Source organism: Lytechinus variegatus, chromosome 2, assembly GCF_018143015.1.
Source record: "Lytechinus variegatus isolate NC3 chromosome 2, Lvar_3.0, whole genome shotgun sequence".
In the NCBI taxonomy this organism is placed as follows: domain Eukaryota; kingdom Metazoa; phylum Echinodermata; class Echinoidea; order Temnopleuroida; family Toxopneustidae; genus Lytechinus; species Lytechinus variegatus.
Window position 1 is genome coordinate 50,763,396 of NC_054741.1, and position 13,184 is coordinate 50,776,579.

The 13,184-nt window shown below is 34.1% G+C and overlaps 1 protein-coding gene and 1 long non-coding RNA gene across 2 annotated transcripts in view; one reads left to right on the forward strand and one right to left on the reverse strand.

The window, feature by feature from the left end:
• Window positions 1-4,123: 4,123 nt before the first annotated feature.
• The window catches only part of LOC121408297 (cingulin-like), a 75,231-nt gene continuing 66,170 nt past the window's right edge, over window positions 4,124-13,184 (reverse strand). Inside the window, 6 exon segments of the mRNA XM_041599712.1 lie at window positions 4,124-4,383; window positions 5,144-5,317; window positions 6,073-6,301; window positions 7,016-7,180; window positions 7,682-7,756; window positions 8,301-8,473. Of these exon segments, the coding sequence (XP_041455646.1) occupies window positions 5,156-5,317; window positions 6,073-6,301; window positions 7,016-7,180; window positions 7,682-7,756; window positions 8,301-8,473 (804 nt within the window). The 3' untranslated portion in view covers window positions 4,124-4,383; window positions 5,144-5,155.
• On the forward strand, window positions 9,355-11,111 carry LOC121408298. The gene is made up of 3 exons (XR_005969026.1): window positions 9,355-9,661; window positions 10,492-10,559; window positions 11,023-11,111. It is a non-coding gene; the product is annotated as an uncharacterized LOC121408298 (long non-coding RNA).

Sequence of the window (13,184 nt, forward strand, 5' to 3'; positions counted from 1 at the left end):
TCACTTATTTTCAGCTATTCATCTGAATTTCCTCTGTACAAAAGTTATCTAGGAGCCTTTGCAATTTAATCTGTTTTCAACTTTTCATTTGTGGTCACTCAACGCTCTGAACTACAGAAAAGGAGACTGTGCTATTCAGATGCAACAATGGATTCTGTAGTTTTAACAGATATTAATGAGAATCAGTAACAGTTTCATTAATTGCTCTTTCAATTTGTTTTCAGTTGGTAATGATTTCAGAACTCATCTTTGTCTCAGGTATGCATAACTATTTATCAATCCTGTATTGCTATTCATGTATCTTTGTGCATTGCCATGTACTGTATCTCTATGTACAGTGTATTCTAAAATATGAGTAAGATGTAAAGCGCTTTTTAATATGTATGTATTATTTGTTTACAGAAGAAAATAAATACACAAAGTACAAAATTATTTGATTTCAGTCATATTCATTTGTAATTTATTGTACAAGACATGTCCATAAATTGATTATTGAGGACAAGTTTCACTTAAATAACACAAAATATTTACAAATAAAGATTGGCAATACAAATATACACTTCATATTTCTAGATACATTTATATAATCAAAATCATTTACAGTATTGGTCACACGCTAAAGCCTCATTCACACATGATGCAATTAAGCTCAGCAACATTGGATTTACAGTTTTCTTCAAACATGGAGAAGTGAATTGCGCCATTCATCCTCAATAAATGCACATAATGCCTTCAAGTCTTTTAACAAGACCATCCAAAGTTGATTGCAATTATGATGTAATGAGTCTGTCCAAGCAACTCTTGACAATGTATGTTGTGCTATTTTTTCAAAGGGGAAGTTTATCCTGATGTAAAAAAAAATGGTTCACATTAAACTCCCATCATTTTTTTACATTGGAATTTTTTATGTCACATGCAAGCAGCTACACATGTCATGTAAAATGAATTCATGAAATCAGTATTTCTCAGATAATTGATAATGAATTTAGCTGGGCATTAAATGAATCATCAGAAATAGTATTTCATACATACTTCTATGACAAATACCTTCTGTAGGGGAGACCGGGGTTAGTTGGAACATGGGGTAAGTTGAAACATTGTAATTTTCTTTAAAGCCTGTAAAATAAATTTATGCAATACTGCCCTCAATTTATTGCTATTAATAATACAAGTGTTGAATTATTATTGCAATAAATTGAGGGCAGTATTGCATAAATTAATTTTACACATGTTAAAGAAAATTACAATCTTTCAACTTACCCCATGTTCCAACTAACCCCGGTCTCCCCTAATATGTGAATTTAAGGATTTAGTATTATATGACATATGGGGCAAATGCTCACATTTGACAACACAAAATCAAAACTATAAAAGTAAAATCTTCTTAATGGAGTTCGTCAAACCTTTAATTAGTTTTTCTTATTTTATTCTTAACACGTCTATTGATATTCTATATATATATCTCGGTGGACATCCCCTTAATTTGATTTGCACAACAACAAAGGTCTTTTGCCTCTGCTTCATTTTCCGATTCATCGTATTTATTGAAGATGACAATGGTACTGTGCTTTGATGTGCCATGTATGGAAGAGACTTTAAAATATCATCAAAATTGTAAATTCATCTTTTATACAAGGGTCTTGAATTATAATAATATTACAAACATTCACTTAAATAATCAATATTTTCAGGTAGAACACAAAAGAAAGAAATTGAGGGTGGCAAATATTCATTGAATTACAAATAAAAAAGGCTAAATTAAAAAAAAAAATACAAAGAAAGGTACATTTGAACCATGTAAAATACATACGTACATGGAAGAAAAATCAACAATAAAAAAAACAGAAGTCACGTCAATAACATACAAACTTGTATAATTTTGCTCCATGTATGAACAGATTAAAGGCATTGATAAGGAAATACTGTTGAAAATGGAGCATAATGGAATATTGTTGGAATGTCATTCACATATCAAAAGCACCACCTAACCTCTGCATCTTATTAACAATACTTATCACAGTTGTATATTTAGTTCAAGGCATAACATGACTATTCTTTTTATATAAAGTTCATGAGTAATCTGAAATATAAATTTGTGCTAAAAATATGAAAAGTGATGACGAGAAAAATTGCGGGAGTGAACATTCATACAGCAGTAAAGCTAAATGTTATGTCACAATTAACTAGCCAAATGAGATTGTTTAAGGCCCAATCACACTTATTCAGAATCAATCAGAATAAAAATTAAAAAGTGATTGTTGTTTGACCACTAGATTTTTTCCCCTTGTTATTCAGCTCCCACGATGCATTAAATACATGTTTCACATGCTGCTGGGATGTACTAAGAATACTTAGAATGCAGCAAGAATTTACTTTGGAAACGGTTTGATATTCTTTCCAGTTCGAATGCACCTAAAAAATTTAGAATGGGACCAAAACATTCAGGACGGCCACAAGAATTGTGGCCATCCATAATATTAAGAATAATAAAGAATGGCTCTCAAATATCCAAGTATGTAGTACAAATTTTCAATCTGACTCCATTGCAGGTCATTTTTACTCTAGTGTGACAGGTGTGTGATGAGTCACCTGGTAATTTTACCATTTTCAAATTCAAATCACCATCCCCCTAATTTTCTATTCCAACTAATTCTGCTTAATTCCTGCTGATTCTGAATTAGTGACACGGCCTAAATAAAGATCATTACTTTTGCCACAACCCTTATGTCTGTTGGAATTCCTATTACATTTTGTAAACGAAATATTTGGTGACCCCTATTTGGCTCTTTATTTTCAAGCTGTTCCAGTATGCACAGCTACACAATTCAGCAACATTTCTTTTTGAAGCCTCTGAGATTATTTTAGGCACCTTAACCCACTGACTTTGTACAAAGCATGTTGCTGAACTTTTGTCTCACCATATTTGAATGAACCAACTAGGGTATTAGTACACACAACAATTTGGAAGCATGTCAAATTCATATATTTGATTATTGCTGTACAGGAAGTCTTGCTGGGTGCATAGAAGTTACTATGCAGTTTCTGTGCCTGAATATCTGGAGCACCTTACAGTCTGTAGCACCTAAAATCAAATTGCTCCAGGTTTACTCCAAATATTAAATGCAATAGAATATATATATTTTCAGCCTTTATCGCTATGTACACTTAAATCTGGTTGTAACAGGAAATGACACTTGGCAAACAGATATTGGTCACTTTCATCTACATCTCCAAATTCATTCAAAAAACGAAAAATGAAAACTATAAATTATTTGAAGTATAAAGGAGAAAACACATCCATGTATCGTATTTATGAGAGATGAATGTATTTTTTTTTAAAGCAAAGGAAGTGAATCTTCAATGAAACATTCATGTTTTCTTTAAAATCAAAATGGCCAAAAATTGAATCTACATCATTCACTATTTGAAAATTAAATACTGTACAAATAACTTATGATAGAATTTAAATATTACACCTGAATTAATATCAATCAAATAATGCTGATTGGACGGACTACAGATCTAATGGATGAGAAGTTAGATCAGTGAATGGTAATTCATTACCATTTGGAATGTTCTGTCAAGTCTGGACAATGTAAAAGAATTCAAGATTTATTAAATCATACATACGTATTAATGTTACTTTGACATATATCCAGAGTATATACAATAATCAAGGTATTTCATTTTAGTACTTTCATTCTGTCTTTATAAAAGCAGCATGGTTGCCTATTAAATAAACCAATAATCACTGACAAGTACTGTGTCGAAGATGGTGGTAATAACCTCTGGAGATGTCAAACAATATGAGATGTCAAATCATATGATGGCGATGTTGATGATGATGAGATGATGATGTGTGTGATGATGATGATGTTGATGATGATTATAATGATGATGAAAAAAATTGAATGAATGAAATAGAATCTTTCTAATGATATTGTTCCATTTATTATTTAAAATCAATTTTTAATATTATCAGTTCAATTTAGTAGTTAAAGCTAGTCGCAATGATTATAAATTTCTTAAAAACAAAATCTAAAAATCCATTCAAAATCTATGCCTCATAACTGTAAAACAACTATCAGATTGATGAAAGAAAAAAAAATTCCTTCATATTCTCTCTGTAAGCAACACATTCAAATGTTAAAAATGGCAAGTTTAAGAGGTATATTACTGGTTTAAATTCCCTATTCAAAGCAATAATAGGCAATTATTCCATCACATATATCTAATACAAACAAAATAATTGAAATAGAACAGAGAAATTAGATGAATGATATTTTCCCCAGTGCTCAGTACAGAATGGACATTCAGGAAATATGTACAATCTCACTATACTTCAAAGAACATGTGGTTTGTGTCAAAGTGTGGGGGCCAGATCTGTAAGTGTGACAAGCAAAGTAAGAAGACAAGATTAATTCAGTACTTATATCTACAGGATAATAATTTGAGTGGAAACTAGGGCAAAATCCAGTCAGAAATTTTTTTTTTCTCATTTCTCAAGCTGTTGTTATGGTTGGTATCCAATATTCCAATAAAAAGATATAGGAAACTAGGAAACAACATACAAAAAAAAATAATCAGAAATCATGGATTCTTATGTTTCCAACAACTGAAATAAAATAGGTATTGAACAATATTGATTTCTTACCATCAACCAATGAATTGAACTAGTAGGAGAGAATGCTCTCTTTCTTCGATTTCTTATATAAAGTCATCAGTATCTAAGATGTCTCCTGTAAATGTAGCCTCCATGTTATGCACACTTTCCCAACATCAACCCGTGGGCCCTGTTGCATAAAAGTAACCATTATGAAAACTTTGTCATGCTATTGTAACTTCCATGGAATCCTGGATTTTGATTGGCTGTTGATCAGGGTTACCATAGTAGTTACAATTGGATGGCAAAGGTACCATAATAGTAACTTTTATGCAACAGGGCCCTGGGGGCAGTTTCATAAAGCTGTTCATAAGTTATGAGCGACTTTTAGAACGTTTGGTGAACCTTTCTTACTCGCTTAACCATCGCCACTGAATATACCATTTACCACAAGAAAGGATCACCAGTCATTCTTAAAGTCGCTCTTAACTTACCAACAGCTTTATGAAACACCCACCTGGTTGTAAATCACTTTCTCACCTTACACGACAGCTACACTCCACTTCCACCTCTCTCTAGAGTAGAAGCATAGGCTGAGTCCGAGAGACCCGTTGATTCGGAATGACTCTCGGTCATCTTACGGGATGATGGTGTACCGTTGGCGAGGGGTGTATGATGGTGGGGGTATTGGTAGTATGAATTAGAAGATTCCATCTGATCGGGGGGGGGGGGGGGGACAAGAAAGATAGGATTATATGATTGTTGATAGATCCTGACTGTCCATTATTGATTTATCATAAACTGGGTTAAAAAAACACTTTTACAAGGGAATTTAACAAATTCCACTCAGTCAAAATGGACAATATTTCTACAAAGGCCAGCTTCAATAATCTTCACTAAGCACATGTCAATAATCAAGAGATTGGTTTAATAACAGAGAGGCTATATATAGCCCCTCACATCGATCGGTTTAAGAATCAAAAGTCACAAAATGACAAAAGCAAGACCAATGAAAATGACCTGGGATTAAACAAACTTTCCAGTTTATTACACATGTCTTTCACATGCATGTTTAAGTGATTGGTTCAATCACAAAGAATCTAATATCGAAGAATATTCTGAATCAAGTGTCACAAAAAGCCAAACACCTGTAGAGACCAAAGAACACATGAATGGAAACAAAATTTATTTCATTATTATTATTTTTCTCAGCATTTCAACATATATACCGAGAGGCAATTCTGTAGAATAGGTAAGTCTGACCCCTGTAATATGAAGTGATTTGTCTCCGTTTTCTAGTTCACATGAAAAAATTGGAATGCTCTTAAAATTACCATGAGGTGGGTAGTTTATGAATTTCAATAAAAATGGTGAAAAATTAAAGAGTTGGACGTACACAATGGTCGTTTATTTTATGAAAAAACTGACCAAAGGCAACAAGAGAATACATTCTCCTCCACTAAACCAACCTGAGCGTGTAGACTAGATATTGTCTGATCTCTTCCATCCAGTTTCATTTCAAGACGTTGCCTGGCAGCCCTCTCCCTCTCAAGCTCTGCTCTCTGTCTAATGTTCTCTCTATTCAGTGTGTTTAGCTGCTGATTTAATTGCTGGATCGAGTCTACATTGGCTTTCAGTCTCCCGTGCAGGTCTTCAATAGTCGCCATCTTTTCACCTAGCTCCTCCTCTTGACTAGTCCTGTGCAAAAAAGGGAAAAGGACATCAGGGCCCAGTCTTACAAAGAGTTGCGATTGATCCGATCGATCGCGACTATGGACGGTCAGCAACGTCAACATCTATTATGCATGTTTGTTTTAAAATATTTTCTAGCCATGATGTATATTCATGCATTCATCGTTGTCTTTAAAATTCATTGTGCTTCGCTTTGTTTACAAAGGACATTGTGCACATTACCTGTAGAAAAATTACGACACTGATGGATTTCCCTATAGAGTTACGATTGATTGGATCAATCGCAAATCTTTGTAAGACAGGGCCCAGGTACATCAGTAATTCATGTAACCAAATACATTTAAAAAAATTCTTTTTGAGAAAATTTGATCAGAATCCTACAAAATATCTACAAAAAATATTAATAGCAGTATAGGGCATTATTCAAAGATTTACAGAAAAATTATTATTACATCCATTAATTTGAGAAATCAATTGAGATAACAGAAAAGAAAAGATTAAGTGACCCTCTTCTATGTAACCAATTAGATATTTTTTCTATCATCAGGAAAATTTATGAGGCAATAGTGCAATCTGTGACCAAGATTTTAAAGAACTTTCACTCCCCCCCATCTCCTTTCCCACTTTTAACAATCTCCTTGAATGTATAACTCACTCATAATCTATTAAAATACTCACTCATAATCTATCAATGCTCACTCATAATTTATTAATACTCACTCATTATCTTCTAGCCTTGCTTTGAGTTGCTGCAGTAAGACTTGTTGATGAGAGGATTGACTTTGTAATGCTTTCATTCTCTCTGTAGCTATCTTCATCTCTTCATTCTCTAGTCTTAGACGATTCACCATCTCCTGTACTGAGCTTAGGCTCTCCGTCAAACGGCTGAAAATTAAACCACATCAGGTTATCAAAAAAACACTTTTCTACACACAAGAACAGTTGTTTTTGTTAACCCGTTTAAACATCAAATTAAAATCTAACCCTCCATTCAACTTTTTTGTGTTATTAAAGGACCAGTCCACCCCAACAAAAAGTTGATTTAAATAAAAAGAGAGAAAAAAAATTCAGCATGCTCCTACGACAATTGCTCCTGGCATAATTTATAAGCCAGGCCATAAGGTAAGGGTAGTGTATAGTGTCAAATGTCAAATGTGTAGAATTTATAGAGGAGCAATTGTCGCCAGAGCGATTGTCATGGAACCCTCTATGTACTAGTGGAATAGTGGTAGCTTTGAATCTAGCTTATATCATAGAGTTAATGCAATAATTCAATTTTGGATGCTGCTTTTAAATAGCATATTCTATCTGGGTAATTCAAGATTTATCAACAAATTACCATTCATATGCTAGCATAGTAACACACATTCCTTATTTGATACTTACTCTTTTTCTATTGTCAGGTTTCTAATGGTTTGATTCTGTTCCTTGATCTTTGTACCAAGTTTCTCATTGGCTTGTCTACAAAGTGAAAGATTACAAAACATTTGTGTGTAAGAAAAAGGTATAGATTTCAAAGGAAAGGAATAAAAAAAACATTCAGATAAATTTCATCCAGTAATTACAGTGTAATATGAGACTGGAAACAATGCAATTTGTTGGTTTGAACCTAAATTTGCTTTCTCACTAGAGCAAATGCTTCTGGGCAACAGAAATGAATTTAACTTTTGCGAACCCTGGCCCGTAGAAATCCATTTTTACTAATGTTCTTCTTTTCTGCCATTTTACTTATTTATATCTACTTATTCAAATTGTATTTATGTATTTACATTGTACAATTTGTATGTTTTTATGGCTGTATTATTAATTCATTAAAACAAAAATAATAAACAACTACTCAAATATTGTGTACTTTTTTCACACAGAAAGGACTTAAAAACAAGCATACACTCATTCTAAACACCCATTTGTCAGTTTCCTATTGCATTAAGTTCTCTTTATCCATATCTATGTCTCTTTCATACAGTAAAAGACAGATCTATAACAGATCTACTGGCCAACTTACTTTTGTTCTTGAACCCATGTATTGACATTAGAGACGACATGTTCACTCTCCTTATGAAGTCTATCTCCATTCTTCCTAGCCTCATGAAGGGATGTTCTGAGCTGTTCGTTTTCAAGCTTGGCTTCTTGACATTTATGCTGTGCATCTGATAACCCTCGCTGAATCCTATCCATCTGCAATCAAAAGAACCCAGTTTAAGTTGGGCGTTGCAAGAAATTTGCAACCAATTGTAAGTCTATTTTCGTTCTTGAAATCAAGCATATGCCATGCAATTAATTGTAAATTTGCGATTGATTGCTAATCTGCTCCATGAAACAAGGAGTGTAATCTGATTTGCAACAGTTAAAAGTGATCAATCAATTGCAAAATTGCAACAGAATATTTGCGATTGATTGCTAATATTTTCTTGCTTCACCCCACTACGAGACAGATCTGAGCCCAGAATTGAGATTGATCAACATCAACAACAATCATGGAAAGCCAGCAACGTCGACATCTAAAATGCATATTTGTTCAAAGACAATTCTAGATATGAGTTATACTCATACATTCATCGTTGTCTTGACAGATCTGTGTGCTCCCATTTTGTTTACAAAGGACATTGTGCAAAGCTCATGTAGGAAATATTATGACAACGATGGATTTCCATATAGTTGAGGTTGAGCGGATCAATTGTAAATCTTTGCAAGACGAGGCCCTGGAACACATCTTACAAAGCGTTGCATCAAGAGTCACATCTATGGATAGCCAGCCACCCCAACATCTGGACTGCATATGTCCATTTAAAGTTTTATCCAACTATGATGTATTGTTCTGCAAGTATGAGTGTTTTGGCAAATCAATATGCTCTCCTTTGTTCCAAAGGATAGGGGCAATGTATGATTTTCCTTTATAAAGAATTATGATGTTGGTGGATTTTCAGAGTTGAGATTGATTGGATCAACCACAACTCTTTTGTAAAGACTGGGCCCAGATGTAACAAGAAAGCTTTGTGAAGGCATTATCACCAAATATGAGACATAATGTCCCGAATTCACAAAGGTGGATTCTGCAAAATCCACGGATTTTGTTGAGTCCACAGTCCACGGATTCGCTTTTGTGATTCACAAAGGTGGACTCGACCGAATCCACGGATTCAACCAAGTCTATTACGTCACGATTTCGAGTCAACTGTTTGGGGTGGTCTGAAACAGTGGACTCCACAGAATCCGTGGATTCTAGGCGTAATTGGCCAATCACAGCGCAGCATTTGGGTATAGACAACAACCGCTGGACGATAATTTTGCAGCAAAATTTAAGGTGGAAGACTGGACGTGAAAGTGGTGGAAAAAATACATGCTGGACCGAGCTCCGAGAAAATTGTGAGTAATTTGACATATTTGTTTGATGAGCAATATTTTTTGTCACTTTTTATGTATTGATTTGTGAATTAATGTCCGAATTTATGTCATAAATGCATGTATATTAGGTACGGTCATGAGAGTCGAGATAGTGAAAAAATTCTCGCGGAAATGGTTTTGTGTAGCCCCACAAGTGCATTTCTGTGTTGTTCTTTCGCGAGCTCTGTGACACGGCGAGACGTACTCGTTGACGTTAGACGATTAGACCCTTGACTTGTTCCCCTTTTCACTCGGTTCGTCCGAAATTTATGATTCCCCCTGTCCCTGTCGCTGGATTTTCTTAGATCTACATGGTCTATCTTTACTCTAGCCTGCACGCCTGAAGGCTCCTGGAGAGTAAAAATCAGTTCTACGGTGCACTCGGTCTCAGATTCAGAATCAAATTCAGAACTGACAGAAGTTCAGTTGGTACTATCCAGGCCAGGGTCATGAGTAAGCCTACGGGCCAGCTATGACTAATTTTTACTCTCCAGGAACCTCCAGGCAAGTCTTTTCAGCAATTTTGAAGATTTCATTTGAGATGATGAATCGTTTCAAAGAAAATAAATTTGGGAGAGCAGTCATGTATGTTAATTTTAGCAAAGAAAAAAATGGGCATTTTCAGAGATAAAATAGGGGATGTCCTTACAGAGATGAGACAATTTTCAGAATACAGATTTTAGAGAATTTTCTCAAACTGTTATCTCAATGACTGATGACTGAATCTCATTCTAGTCTCATGCTCATTTTTCTTATGACTATTTTCTTTGACATTGAAACTTAACCCTATGTCAATTTCATTTTCTATGCAGAACAAAAAATGGCAGAAAATCACCGTGCTCATTTAATGCATCTTGATCATGTCAACAGCCTCAGAGAGGTAAGCTTTGTTTCAATTGAACAATAAACCGATGCAGTGCGTATTGCAAAATATTTCCCTTTTTTATAACTGACAAAATTATGACTTGTTTCTATATGGTGGAGATACTGGTTGAAGCACTAGTGATGAAACCAACATGGCAAATTTTTGTTCCTACTTGCACAAGCAGTGACAATTTTCAAGATTTAAAAATGGATGGAGTCAAAATGAATGAAAGGAGTACAGCAATTAAAGCAGCAGATTATTTGAAACATTTGACTTGATGTATGCAATGCATATTAATGTAAAAACAAAATTAGGAAAAGAAAAACTTAATAGACTGGGCTATTTCCATACTGTACCTAAGAAGACTAGGGGGGGGGGCTGAATGGTTAGCAAACCTTACCTATTGTTCAGGGAATCTTGAATTATCTTTTTTTTTTTCATGTTTGTCTACTCTAATTCTTTTTCCATGTATACACAGATAGCCAACCGGCCCAGACCCTGATGGGATTACAGAAATGAATGAATCCTTTTGAGTTGTACATGGATGAAGCCTTTCGAATGCGGTATCGCTTCTCAAAAGAGACTGCACTCCATCTCATCAACATGTGTGAGGGTGATCTGAGCTGAGGAGGAATACAGAATGTAGTGAACCTCTACCTGTTGTCATAGGTGTCATCGATGGGACTCATGTCTACATTAGGAGTCCTGGTGGGGAACAAGCCCTGTACTTCCTTAATCGGAAGAACAGGTATTCCGTCAGTGTGCAGATTGCATTTTTAATATAAATGTAGACTCTGTTATGCCAGTCTGAACTTTTGGGGAAGGGTCGATAATGTGACTTGTACTCCTATCATCATTCCAATGTCACTAAAGTATAATAGCGGTCATTGACTATTTTTAAGCATTGAAATTTAGATTGTTTTATTTAGCACCCTCTCTTTGTAATGTACTGTACAGTACTTATTTGTCCTTTAACCCTTTATAGCCCGGGGGGGGGGGGCCTAAAAGGCCCCTCCTCGACATATTTCGCGATAATTTCTAAATGCAAAAAAATAATACGCTGAAATTTCATGACTTTTTTCTTTCACATCTCCAGCACATTTTGAGACCGTTTGTGAAAATCGGGGGTACACTTGCGGAGATATAGCTCATATTCGTAACCAATGTCACCGAAAATGGCAATTTCCATTGACTTTTGTGTGTACAATGTATGGGTTTTACAATAAGCGTTGTCAGATGAATGTTTTTTTCTGTTTTTCCTCACATAAGTTTCTTTTGGGCTATCACCAACTATTCTAGATTAAAAAAAACAATAAAAAGTAGAGATTTCAAAACAAAGCAATACATAATAAATTAAAAACAAAGAAATACATAAGAATTTGGAAACACGGAAGGAAACAAGAATATTATCGAGAAAAATTAGCATATGTGCATAATTAATTACTATTATAATCTAATAATTATACAATTTCAATACAGTTGAGTGAGCTGTCTTTTAGATTACATGACTGGCTACTAACATGCTTGATTCCATTGCATTTTCTCAAAAAATGGGGGGAAAACTACAAAAAAATGAAAATTCCTTGAAAAAATTTGAATATTTGCATAATTAATTAGATAAATAAAAAAATGATAATAAATATCACAAATTTGACAACGCATTCTTGTAAAATACATAATGAGACACCCACCCACCAAATTTTGTTGCAATTGGTCGATAAACGGCCGAGATCTGAGGGCCCCCCCCCGGGCTATGCAATTTCAAAATAGCCCGGGCTATATAGGGTTAAATATGCTCTTGAGCATTTATCTTGATATTAGACGCTACAGACTAAGAATTTAAGTGAGTCTTTCGATAATTGCGTTTGATATATCAACATATATACAAAATCTTATAATTCCATTGTATTTCTTTAAGTAAGAGAAGTGTGAAAATCATTCAGACAAAGACCAGATCCTTCTAACTAGGTTTACTTTAAAAATAAATACTCACTTTCTTACTGTCATGCTCTTCGTGTATTTTTCAATTGATAATACCGAAGTCATATATCAATATTCAATAAATACTTAATCATCATACAGAGTGATGAATATAAGTACATTAATAACATAAATATAATATAGTATTACCCCTATCTGACGTCTGAGCTGGACATTTAAAATGTATGGCCCTAGTTTTCATGAATATTGATAATGAGTCAGGTACTGTATTATCTGTATACTATATTTGTTTTTCTTGGTCTTTATAGTACAATGTCATCCATTGCAACATAATTCCTAATTTATGAATAGATATGTCTATATACAGTTTTTATGATATCAATATTCAAATGAATTCTCCCAACCACATCAACAAATCAAGAACTTCTGTTATTTCTTTATCTATGAGTATTTAATATAATCTGCAGTACTGCTGATACAATATGAACCCCTCAAAAAAAGTTTGTAAATCTGTGTTTGGCAATTAATTTCTCCCAACTCCCAATTTCACGTAATGCATATTTGATATCATTGTTTTTTCAATGAAATTTGTTGGGGACTCTTCTGATAATAAACAGCATAAAATAAATACATTTAAACCAGCAAAGCTAAAACTAATCATACATTTATGATTTTTGGTTGAAAACATAATTTGCATTG